The sequence below is a fragment of the Bos indicus genome, chromosome 24 (genome assembly GCF_029378745.1).
Source record: "Bos indicus isolate NIAB-ARS_2022 breed Sahiwal x Tharparkar chromosome 24, NIAB-ARS_B.indTharparkar_mat_pri_1.0, whole genome shotgun sequence".
Lineage (NCBI taxonomy): Eukaryota > Metazoa > Chordata > Mammalia > Artiodactyla > Bovidae > Bos > Bos indicus.
Window position 1 is genome coordinate 61,517,885 of NC_091783.1, and position 12,688 is coordinate 61,530,572.

The window sequence follows — 12,688 nt, forward strand, 5'->3', positions numbered from 1 at the left end:
CTGCTTCTAGTTTGTTATGCAAAATTCTCCTGAGATGGTCTTATTTTGATATACCTCCTGGTATACAAGTAGTTTTTCTAGAGCAGCAGTTCTTAACTCTTGTTGCTGTGCCTGAAGGGACATTTGGTAATATGTACAAGCGTTTTGATTGTCAAATGAATGGATAGTCAGTTGACATAAGCTTAGTTATGCTGCGGTAACAAAACGCCCAGATCTCAATGCCCAACAGTTATTTCTCGCTCACATTTGTCCAGTGTGAGCTGGTGGAGATTTCTTTTTTCAAATGATTGTGTAGGGACTCAGCCTGATGGAGGCCCTGTCTCTTACAACGTGGCTTCCTTCGCTGCTAAGGCAGGGGAAGAGGCACCTGTAGAGTCATTCGCTGGCTCTTGTTGGAGAAGCGACACATGGAGCTTCTGCCCCTGGCTCACTGACCAGACTAGTCACATGAGTCCACCTGAACGGCAAAGACTCTGGGAAAAGCAGATGGTGTGCTCGGTCAATACCAGTATCTCTTGCTGCAAGGGGACACTATTGGCATCTAAAGTGCAGGGACTCAGAGTAAGATGTCATGCAGAAATATTAGACAGTGTACACAAGAACTATTCAACCTAAATCTCTGTGATGCCTACCCGAGAAATACTGCTCTTAAGAACGCAGTTGCTGGGCTCTAGGGCACTGTGCACGTTTACTCTTACAAGGTGATATCCAGTTGCTTCCAAGGTTGTTGCGCCATTTCATACTCACATTGGTATACAAGTGTTCCTGTTTCTCTCCATCGTCACCAGACTTTATTAAGGTGTGACTGATACACACACTGTTCATTCTGATAACAACAACGTGCTCCTTTGTACCCTTCTGTCCTGCTTTTCTGCTCACTCCTGCTGCTGCTGCTCAGTCGCTTCAGTCGTGTCCGACTCTGTGCGACCCCATAGACGGCAGCCCACCAGGCTCCCCCGTCCCTGGGATTCTCCAGGCGAGAACACTGGAGTGGGTTTCCATTTCCTTCTCCAGTGCATGAAAGTGAAAAGTGAAAGGGAAGTCGCTCAGTCGCGTCCGACTCTTAGCGACCTCATGGACTGCAGCCCACCAGGCTCCTCCGTCCATGGGATTTTCCAGGCGTGGATACTGGGGTAGGGTGCCATTACCTTCTCCGTCTGCTCACTCCTACCCATTCTCAAAAAACAAACTGATTTCTGTCAATGCAGATTAGTTTAAATAGCATTTTTAAAAAATTATATTTTCTTTTTGATGTATAGAAATGTGGTTGATTTTTGAGTATTAATCTTATATCCAGTCACCTTACTAAATTTTCTTATTTTTTTCTAAAGTCTGTGGATTTTTTCATGTTTGCTGTGTAGCTAATCATTTCATATTCAGATAATGGCAGTTTTCTTTCTTCCTCAGTACATTTCTTCGTCTTTTTGTAATGGCCAGCACTCTAGTACAGTATTGAGCAGAAAAAGTAAGAGAGTGATATCACATCATTAACACTGAAGTGTGCCTTAGATAAATACCCTTTGTTGGCTTAAGTGAGTTATCTGTGTTCTTAGTTTGATAAAGGGTTTTTATCATGAATGATGAATGGGAGGAGAATGTTACCAGAAGCTTTTTCTGCAACTGTGGGGGCGACCATATGACTTTCTTTTTTTAATCTGTTAACGTGATTAATGATTTTATAGTTCCAATAACATTAAACCATCTTTCCTGAGGTAAATCCAACATTTGTTCTTGATATATTTTTTTCCATATTGCTGAATTCTGATGCAACATTTTGTTCAAGGTAAGTATTCATGACTAAGGTTGACCTTTAATTTTCCTTTCTGTTACTGGTCTGATCTGTTCTGGGTTATACTGGCCTCATACAGTAGTTTGGGGTCTGTTTCTTTTCTCGTTTGGTGGATTAGTTTGCAATGGTCTATTTCTTGGATTTTTTATAAAACTCACCTACAAAACCACATGGTCCTGATCTTTTCTTGATAATTAAAAAAGTCCTAATTTATTTTGATGGTAATAAAACGACCTCTGTCTGATTGTCTTCTTGACTTGGTGTTGGCCTTCCCAAGTGGCACTAGTGGTAAAGAGCCTCAGAGACGTGGGCTCGATTCCAGGGCGTCCCGTGGGCAGAGGAGCCTGGCAGGCCACCGTAGTGTCACAAAGCAGGCATGACTGAAGTGACTTAGCGTTAACAAAATATGTTTTTCAAAAAACTTGCCACAAAATTATTTATAATAATCTCTCTTTAATCCCTGCTTAATATATTGTCTTCCTTTTCATTATTAATATATATTTCTTCAATTGATATCATTGATCAATATCAATTGATATTCAATTTTGTTAGCCTTTTCAAAGAATTACTGTTTTGCTTTGTTAATATTCTCTATTGTGCATTTGATTTTTATTTTATTAACTTCTGCTTTTTATTATCACCTTCCTTCTGCTTGAGTTCACTTTTTTCCCTAAGTTTACTAGATGCATGGCCAATTAAATTAATTTTCTGCCTTCTTTTCTAATATGAGTATTTAAAATAAAATTTTCTCTGTGTACCTGCTTTTTATTACAGTCCATAAATTTCAATATGTAATATTTTTAATGGTGTAATTCTGAGAATTTTTAAATTTTGACTCCAGTTTCTTTTTTTTTAACCTGTTAATTGTTTAGAAGTATATTAATTTTCTAAATATTGATTTTTAATTTACTTATTACTGATTTTTAATTTGACTTTATTTTGGTCCCGGAACATAGTCTGTGTGATATTGATCTTTTCAAATGGTTTTGCATTTTCTTTGTGACTTGATTTGTGATCATTTTTGTAAACAAGAGATAGGAAAACATTCATTCTTTAAGTAAAACATAGGTGTTTGTGTAATATCATGTTACTTTATTATTTGGACTTTTTCTCCTTATGAAGAATTTACTGGGAGTAGAAATTTGATTCGACTATATCACTGCATTATTGGGACTTGAAATTTCTCATGGTAGGCTTTTATTTCAGGTTAATCTCAATTTCACAATAAACTAAAAGAAAAAAAAAAACTTAACATGCTTGAAAACCTCTTTTTAAAAAGGCATGTAATTCAGAGCAATACAAAAGTCCCCTAAGTGAAAATCCACCTGCAGTAAAAATTCTTCAGTAAAATCTTAACTGTAGGTCCTCCTAAGAGGAAGTAAGAACCTTGCGAGTAGAGAAGGATAAGCTGTTCCAGTCTGAAACAGGAAAATGAGAATTTCACTTTTGAGGGGAAATCTAATGAAGGTAAAACCCCCTTTTTGGTTTCCTTGTGATTCAAATTGGCTGGTCAGACTTGAGAACTTACATGCTTGAAGCATGCTTGAAGCAGTGAGGGGCGCCCAGAGGGGTGAATGCAAAGCCCTGTGTCTCGCTGGTTCAGGGAGGAGGTGATGAGCTACGCACATGTCCTGCTTTCTGATGCGCTTTTCTCACTGTTTGTTTTTACAGGTAGAAGAAGTGAAAAAGCACCAGCACTGTTTAGCATTTAGTTCTTCTGGACCTCAAAGCCAGACGTACTACATATGTTTTGATACATTCACAGAGTATTTAAGGTGGCTTCGACAAGTCTCCAAGGTAAGCAGGAATTTTGTTCAGCTTCTGGCTGGCTCAAGAGTTGCTTCTGCTTTACAAAATATAGTTATACATTCTTTTTTTTTTTTCTTTTTCCTCCAACTACTGCCAGTAGTTAGCAGTGTTTAGTCTTTTTTAAAGCTCACTTTAGCAAAAAGTAGCTTTTTAAAACTTGTGTGTTCATTTGCTATTTTTGTTTATACTTAAAAAAGAATTCAGTACGTAGACTGTCATTATTATCTTAGTGGTATAGAGAAGGAACATGAGGTTAAGAAATTTAAGGGACTGGCCCAGGGTAGGACAACTAGAAAACCACAGAATACCCAGAAATTGTCACAAATTTCCCCTTTTCCTCTGACCATCTCTTCTTATAAGCAGTCTAATCTTGTACTATCTCCCTTTCACCTTTTCAACTTACGTCTTTTGAATGACTTAATTCTTTTTTTGTCTTAATTATTTTTACCACTTCAGAGTCCTCTGTTTAAATAAGATTACCTTGACTTATGAAACAAAATACTTCTGTGTGTGTGTGTGTGTGTGTGTGTGTGTACAGGAGCCCATGATAAAGTAAAGAAATGGTTGTATTTCGGGTGCTGTGTGTAAGGATATTTTCTGCGTCCCCTTTGTAGAAGTTTGTATAGTGGGATGCGTGGCAATACTGTGTGCCTTGGTTTTGGGTGTTTATGAAATGATGAAACCTCCCTAGGGTGCAGAAGCATTAAAATGGAATTTGCTTTCATATTTTGGAATTTATAATCCAGTTTGTCATTCAAGTTTGGTATGATTCAGACTGCTGCATGATGTAATTATTTGTCAAGTGAATGAGTAACTTTGAAAGGAATAACTTTGTAAAGCAGTTAAGAGAAAAGATAATATTGTTTAGAAAATCATTCAGAAATACTGGTTGCACTTGAATTACCAGGGAAAAACTGCATTCTCTGGTGATAATGGTTTTCTTAGGAACGTTAGTTTTTCCTTTTAGAGAAGGTGTGGACAGAGTTTAGTTTGATAGAACTGAGAAGATTCTCCCAATCTCGTAGGCAGCTGAAGCTTTCAAATGCACAAGACACTTCCCCTACTGGAGAAAATGGGAAGGATGACACTTCTTCAGATATGCTTGTAGAATTAATGTGATGTAAGAGGCAACCAGTATATCCGTCTCATTGTTTTGAAATTACTCTTGTGGTTGCTAATGTGAGGAGACAAATACTATATAATACTGTGCTTTTAACATTAAGTGGTTGTATGGGTTCAAAGCAGTAAGTCGATGGCCCGCACTCTATTCAGAATAAAATGCCAAACTGGTCAAGGTGCTATTTAAATTTCTTTCTGCATGGAAATGTTGATTTTGTTTTTAACTATTTGTGTTGGAATAATCTTCTGTTTACAGAAAAGTTGCAAAAGCAGTATGGTCTCCATATAGTCCTCCTTCAGTTTCCCAAACATCTAATATTACCGTGATCTGTATGTCAAAACTAAGTAATGTACTGACGCTGGTACATTACTCTGAATTTATTTATATTCTACCAGTTTCTCCATTAATGTCACTTTCTGTTCTGAGACTGACTCTAGGGCACTATAGTGCATTTGATTGTCATGTCTCCTTTGTCTGCCCTGGGCTCTGACAGCAGCCTTTTGGAGTGAAGTAATTAAGAATGGCAGACATCAGGGAGAAAGATTTCTTTCTGAAAAGTCAAGGTAGGGGGACAGAGGGCAAATATTTTAATAAATGCAGATTTTAGATAGATACAGTGTCTTCCTTTTCTCCAACCTTAAAAACCAGATACACATTTCAAAACTTTTAGAAGTTATTATAGTTAGTGTATTAAAAGGGAAATGAGTTGTAAGGAGCTGGTTAAAGAGGTTAGGTATTATGGAAGGCATAAGAGTGAGAACTCCCTGGTTGGTATGAAGCCCATATGAAATGTGGCCACACTCTTTAAACTTTGTGTGTTGAGGACAGTCCTATGATAGTGTCTTTTCCTTTGACCCAGCTTCCTGGGAGCATGGGTTGGGACTGCTGGGAAGAGAGTGAGAACTCGGCTCTTTGGGGTAGCGTGTGTCTGGGCACCTGGAGTGGCACGGGCTGACGGTCACAGGGCACCTCTGCTTCTGGCTTCCCCTTCCCATTGTCTGTTTTTCCTCACATGTAGCTCTTAGGAATTTACACAGTTTAGTCGCACTAGAAGTTACTATGGAAACAGTTTCTTTTTCTTTTCTTCTTACTGAGAAACAAAACATTCCCAGAAAGGATTATCCATATCCTGATGCTTAAATGAGGACTCATTTTAATAATAAGTATCTGAAAGAGAGACAAACCAACACCAGAAAGAAATATCTGAGTTTCTTATTCTTAATGACCATCCTCACCCATCAGGTTGGAAGGATACAGAAAAGTGAATTTCAGTGATTTTTTATTTAAAATGAATTAGGTCATTAATTTAAAATGAAAACTATTTTCAGTTGATGCTTCTGGATCTTTGGTACAAGAACAATGTTAATCTTTGTTCTAATTTTTTATTTGATTCTGTGAACATTTATAAAAGGTTATTAATTAGCTGACTTCTACCAAGACAGGCTCTTATATATGTATTAATTTTTAAACTTCATCTTAGGACTTAGTGTTGCTTGCCAGAACAACGGAGAAGGCAATGGCACCCCACTCCAGTACTCTTGCCTGGAAAATCCATGGACAGAGGAGCCTGGTAGGCTGCAGTCCATGGGGTTGCTAAGAGTCGGACAAGACTGAGTGACTTCACTTTCACTTTTTACTTTCATACATTGGAGAAGGAAATGGCAACCCACTCCAGGATTCTTGCCTGGAGAATCCCAGGAACAGAGGAGCCTAATGGGCTGCTGTCTATGGGGTCGCACAGAGTCGGACACGACTGAAGCGACTTAGCAGCAGCAGCAGCCAGAACAACACCCAAGGCTGTCCCTTTAGAGTTTTTAATTTGGATCAGATGTTAGCGGTAGATGCTATGCAGGAAATAGCTCCTTGGGGAGGATTATTTAATACAATATTGATTGTAAAGGCATCCCTGAAATATTAATGCAGGCATGCTTTAAAAAGTCAGCAAACATCCTATTGTATGCAGTGTAAAAAGGACTCTTTCCCCAACATGGATACATGTCCAGTGTTTTTTTTAATATTTTTAAAAAATTGTTTTAATTATGAAAGTATGATAATGCATTTACAGGAGACTTGGAAAATACAGAACAAAGTTACATAGTTCCACTATATATTACAATTTTTTTAGGTAGGTAACTAAAGATTTTTAGTTGGAGTTTCAGTATCAAACTCTCAAAAATTAATAGAATGGATAAACAAGTAGAAAGGATATAGTAGACCTTATGAGCACTATGAATCAGTTCAACATAATTAAGGTTGATGCAGTTTTCACACAACAGCAGGATACAAATTCTATTCAAGTTCCTGTAGACTGTAAACCAGGAGACACTGGAACATATCCAGGGACATAAAACAAGGTGCAATAATTTCTTGGCCTAAAGGTATTGAAATCATACACTCTGTTCACTTACCACCGCGGAATTAGGTTCAGTTCATTTCAGTTGCTCAGTCGTGTCCAACTCTTTGCGACCCCATGAACCGTAGCACACCAGGCCTCCCTGTCCATCACCAACTCCCAGAGTTTACTCAAATTCATGTCTTTCGAGTCAATGATGCCATTCAACCATCTCATCCTCTGTCGTCCCCTTCTCCTGCCCTCAATCTTTCCCAGCATCAGAGTCTTTTCAAATCAGTCAGCTCTTCGCATCAGGTGGCCAAGGTATTGGAGTTTCAGCTTCAACATCAGTCCTTCCAATGAACACCCAGGACTGATAAAGGATGGACTGGTTGGATCTCCTTGTAGTCCAAGGGACTCTCAAGAGTCTTCTCCAACACCACAGTTCAGAAGCATCAATTCTTTGGTGCTCAGCTTTCTTTATAGTCCAACTCTCACATCCATACATGACTACTGGAAAAACCATAGCCTTGACTAGATGGATCTTTGTTAGCAAAGTAATGTCTCTGCTTTTTCATATGCTGTCTAGGTTGGTCATAACTTTCCTTCCAAGGAGTAAGCGTCTTTTAATTTCATGGCTGCAGTCACCATCTGCAGTGATTCTGGAGCCCAAAAAAATAAAGTCTGTCACTGTTTCCCCATCTATTTGCCATGGAATGATGGGACTGGATGCCATTAGTTTAGAAATCAAATATCAAAAGATACTTGAAAATAACCCATATATTTTCAAGTGCAGTGTGACATTTACCAAGAACACGTGCAGCGCGGTTTCAGAGTGGTTGGGGGGCAGTGATGTGGGGGTGAGGGGGTAGCTGAGGAAGGGAGTTTCAGAGGCTCTCTGGTCAGATACATGACCAGGTAGCCTGACTGTCCACTTTTGTGGCCTGCTTTGCTGCATGGATTTGTTTCAGACATGTTGACTGATCCTGTGGATTCTTTTCAGAGTGAGTCTACACGTGACTCTGTTGCCTGGAGACAGACTTACTTTAAAGTCCTAGTCACTTCTGTAGCGCTGTGCTGTCCCACTGGGAAGTTTGTTTCTTGATTTCAAGGAAGATTAAGGGGATTCAGATCACTGATTTAGTGTTGTGCACGAATCTTGGGTTTTTGGCTTATTTTTGTTGTATTCCCCCAACCCCATGCAATAAGTATTTAAGTAATTTAATTAAATTAATTGAAGTATACATGAAAGTGGTTTTAACTTTTCATTACAGGAAATGTTAAATATTCAGAAGTAGAAATAATTGCCCACATACCTATGACTCAGCTTCCACAGAGGTCGGCCTGTGGCCAGTGGTATGCATGTGTGTGGCCCCACGACGTGAGTTCACAGGTCGTAAGGCCACATGGCTGGTCCACAGGTCTCTCTCCTTGTTGATCGGCGGTTAACGTGGTGCCTGTGGCCGTCACACTGCTCATCTCTCTTTCTTTTAGTATCAGTCATAGTATTTTAATTTTCGGTGTTTTCTCTTTTTAATGGAAAAAAAAAAAAAGGGACCATGTTGAAGTTGCTGTGATATTTTGGTTCACCCTCAATATGCATAGCATAAGCCAGTCAGAGTCCCATCTCGTGCGAAATTAAAGATCACATGAAATGATGAGTAAACATCACCCTTTATATAAGAATAAAATACATGGTCAATCACAGTCGAACTTTTGCCTTCATGTACTTAAAAAGTGTTTTATTGTCCAGATTTTACTCAAAGAGTACATCACTAACCAGAGTCAGGGATTTCCTGTGTAATAGGATTATTTCCAGCATATAGATCTGTGTCATTTGATGTAGTTGCAAGGACCCTTTAAGGTCACTTAGCATCTTGTACACATGTTTTACCTCCTAACATGAAGTGTAATTTAGGGCGTGTGCTGCGTTTTGTCAGCTTCGCTGGTTGCTTGTCTTTTCAGGCTGTGCTGTAGTTGGTTACATTGTGGGTATAAGGGTAAGAAGTTGTACTCTCAACCCTATTCTGCTAAGACGCCATGGGAAACTCCTTCACATTTTGTACCCATTGTTTAGATAAAGGATCACAGTCGTTTGATCCTGGCAGTCTATGTCTCTGGTAGAATCTGAAGTAGAATGGGAGGGTCTGAGTGACATGGATTTTAGTTTATGGTCACCCCTATACCTAGAATATTGCTTTTGTATCAATTCTGTAGTGAAGGTATGAGAAAAATTTGGAAATGCATTATATGAAGTGTTTAGGGATAGGAAGCATTGAGGAGGTGATGAGCAGGCAGAGTCCTGAGGAGGGATCTTCACCGGGAGGCAGGGCAGAAGCGCGTTTCAGGGAGAGGAGACGTCGGCAAGCGCAGCTGTGCACTGTGTGACATCAGTGTGACGTTAGCACGTCTGCAGGCGCAGCTGCGCACCGTGTGACGTCAGCACGTCTGCGTGGCGTGGCGGGGAGCAGGGAAGGGCACAGGAGGAAGTGCTGCAGGTCTGGGTGCTTTCGTGCGTGTTCATTCTATTTTCCTGGGAAAACTCAACTACGTTACCCACTAGTTTAACTGAACTTTCCAACATGGTAATGGATTTGTTCCACAAAAATTCATCCTGTGGAGTGTTTCCTTGTTATAGAGATAAATAGCAGTTTATGAAATTAGGGAGCTTAGAAATTCTTCTTTAAATTTAAACTGATTTAAACTAATGATAAAGTATTTTGTATTACGTTAAATTTTGTTTTTGTAATAATCAGGTTAGTGAAAATAAAATGATCTCTTTGCAGTTATAATGGCACTTCATCTTGTTTCCACATCGCTAATCTTCCCCCGCCCCCCCCACCCCCCCCCCCCCGGCCCGCACCGTGGTAACTATTGGTTCTGAAATCCTAGTTAATATATCTCTAAAGAAGGGATTTTTCCTTCATCCTAAGTCATTTCCATTTAAAATTACTTAACTCTCTTTTCTTCACACTTTTTCAGTCCGCTTTTGTGCTGATGGAAAAGGTAGCTTGTTTCCTTACCGTATCCTGACCGAACCCCGTCTTGGGAAGCAGTGCTCCTCGAGTGCTTCCGTGTGAGGCTCACCCAGCGTCTCGTCTCCCTCCTCCCAGCCCCCGGCCGTGCCTCCACGGGGCACTCCGCACCTCTGTTGAGGGCCGGCGGGCGAGGGCAGTGAGGGGGGATGAGAGGGCACTTGCCCCACCCTAGCTTGTGCCAGGCATCCTTCCAGGTTCCACTTGTAGCATCCAGACTTCAGCAGATGGAAGAAATGTATTGCACATGTGTGTTTCATCTGTATGTTGTTGTTAATCTTTAATAAAATACATTCTAGGTTTCAAGAAAGGAACTTACAGCCATGTTTTAAAGTAACAGTATGTGATTTTAAGATTGGGAAGTAGTTGCCAAAAACATAATGTTCCTTGTAGTTTTCTGTAATAATTGGCTTAACAGTTATTTGGCGTTTTCTTTCAGAGTGGTCTTGGGCCTTCCCTGGCGGCCCAGTGGTTAAGACCACTGGCTCCCACTGCAGGGCCTGGGTTCCCATCAGGAAATAAGACCCTGCGTGCCTCACGGTGAGGCCAGGAGATGGACTGAGAGAGAAGACGGTCTCTTGCCACTTTATTTTTTTTAAGTGTTCTTTAACCTTAAGTTCTAGTCATCATCAGGTGTCTCTTAGTTGAGTGACTTAGCATTTAAGATTTGAGAAGGACCTTGTGGACTTGCAGACTGACTTCTCTCCTAAATAAAAAGGGCTACTGCCTTTCAGAGACCTACGGTGTCTCACAAGACAGTTCTTCCTTAGAAGTGAGCTGAGGTCTTCATCCCTGTACCCTTGGCTCACTGCTCTGGCTTAACCCAAGGTGATCATTGCAGTCCCTCTCCTGTTTGATGACCTCTTAACTATTTAAGTTTCTACGCCTTCCCCCATGCCTTGGCAATCTACTTCTCGGAGAAACACCTCTGATAATTGCAGCAATGCCCTCATCACTTGGCGCCCAGATTCCTTCTCTCCGTTTTCCTTTGGGTACTCTGCAGTTTCTTGATAGATTTGCCATACCGTCTGGAGCACAGAGGATGCGTCCACTGTTGACCATTCTTTAGACGTTATTCCAAAATGAGTGAGTGAGTTATTCATTCATGAGGTCAGCAGCAGAATCAAAAGACTCTTTGTTCCTCTCCAACCCCAAATTGTTAATAGGTATGTTTTGTTAATAATAAGGTCATTTAGCCAAGTGAGCTGATGTAACAGTGACAGCAAATGGTGGTAACTAGCATTCTGGTGCTCTTCCTGGGTGCCAAGGCCCGTTCTGGACGCGCCACAGTGTCCCTGTAAGGCAGGTGCTCACGACACTGTACAGGGCCGGGCTTCAGAGCCAAAGGAAGGAGCCCTTGAGGAGATGTCGTCATCGCCGTCTCACGTGAGGGAATGGGGTGTGAGGAGCCCAGCATCGCTTTATGCAGGGAGTTCTGCTGCCTTGCTCCTTTCCTTTTATTTTACTTCAGTGTTTTACAGCCACCTGAAGGGACGAAACAAACCAAACTTCAAATAGCAACTGAGATTTATTTACTGAAAACATCAAAGGGAAGGTTCAGGGCTTCGTGTGCACAGTTGTCGGTAGCCTCCAGGCCGTTCAGCAGTAGAGCAGAAGGTGGTTTATAGGCAGTCTGTAATGCTGCTGAGGGCACCTGAGCACCGTCACTGCACGGATCACTGACCTTCCTAAAGGATGACCAGGAGGGACTTAGGAAGTCTGAGATGCCTTCTGAGTCACTCAAGGCAGCTTAAGTCGGTTTTGATGTTGAGGGCACTGCTGTTGTCTACCTCTTCCAAAACCGGTGAAGTCTGGCTGCATCAGGAGCTTATCATACATGGTTAACCACATCTCTGCATCTGGTCGTATTATATCTTGAAGTTCAGTTACTTTCATCTGAGTGTTAGACCAGTGTAAAAATACATGGTGTGTGTCCATGTGAACCGAGGCACTTCAGTTGTGTCTGACTCTCTGTGACTGTAGCCTACCAGGCTCCTCTGTCCATGGGATTCTCCAGGCTAGAACACTGGAGTGGGTTGCCATGCCCTCCTCCTGGGGATCTTCCTGTCCCAGGGATCGAACCTGCATCTCATGTCTCCTGCGTTGGCAGGCAGGTTCTTTACCAGTAGCGCCCCCTGGGAAGCCCCGCCCCCCCAAATAAATACATGGAGTCTTAAGGGTTTAATTTCCATGATATATTTACTTACCTTGGAAGACGCCAGTGTTTGTAACCCAGAGTATTGGATTATCTGCAACTATTCTGAAGAGTTAAATTCTTCTACCCACTGGTCTGATTTATTTTATAAAGTAAGGAATACTAGAATAATTGAAAAAATACCAGTGAACTCTCCAGGTTAAACATACCAGACCTTGTATGTTGGACTGGAACTTAAACATTGAGGTGTTTGTATAATTTGTATTTTAAATAGAAAACCAAGTAGCTTGCTTCTAGACTATTTAGAAATATTTCTGTTTAATGTGAATTTGTTATTTCTTATAATAGAAAGTTCGAATGTAAGATTTTTGTGGTTAGCGATCTTCCCCGTCCTTTGTGGAGGAGTGGCCCCCTTGGGGAAGCGCTCACAGGCTCTCCAGTGGTCCCA

The 12,688-nt window shown here is 40.9% G+C and overlaps 1 protein-coding gene across 4 annotated transcripts in view; it reads left to right on the forward strand.

Moving 5' to 3' along the window:
* The window catches only part of PHLPP1 (PH domain and leucine rich repeat protein phosphatase 1), a 222,743-nt gene that overhangs the window by 111,455 nt on the left and 98,600 nt on the right, over nt 1–12,688 (forward strand). For all 4 annotated transcript variants that reach the window (XM_070779151.1, XM_070779152.1, XM_070779150.1 and 1 more), the window contains exon 3: nt 3,461–3,586. In XM_070779151.1, the coding sequence (XP_070635252.1) occupies nt 3,461–3,586 (126 nt within the window). The remainder of the gene's footprint in view (nt 1–3,460; nt 3,587–12,688) is intronic.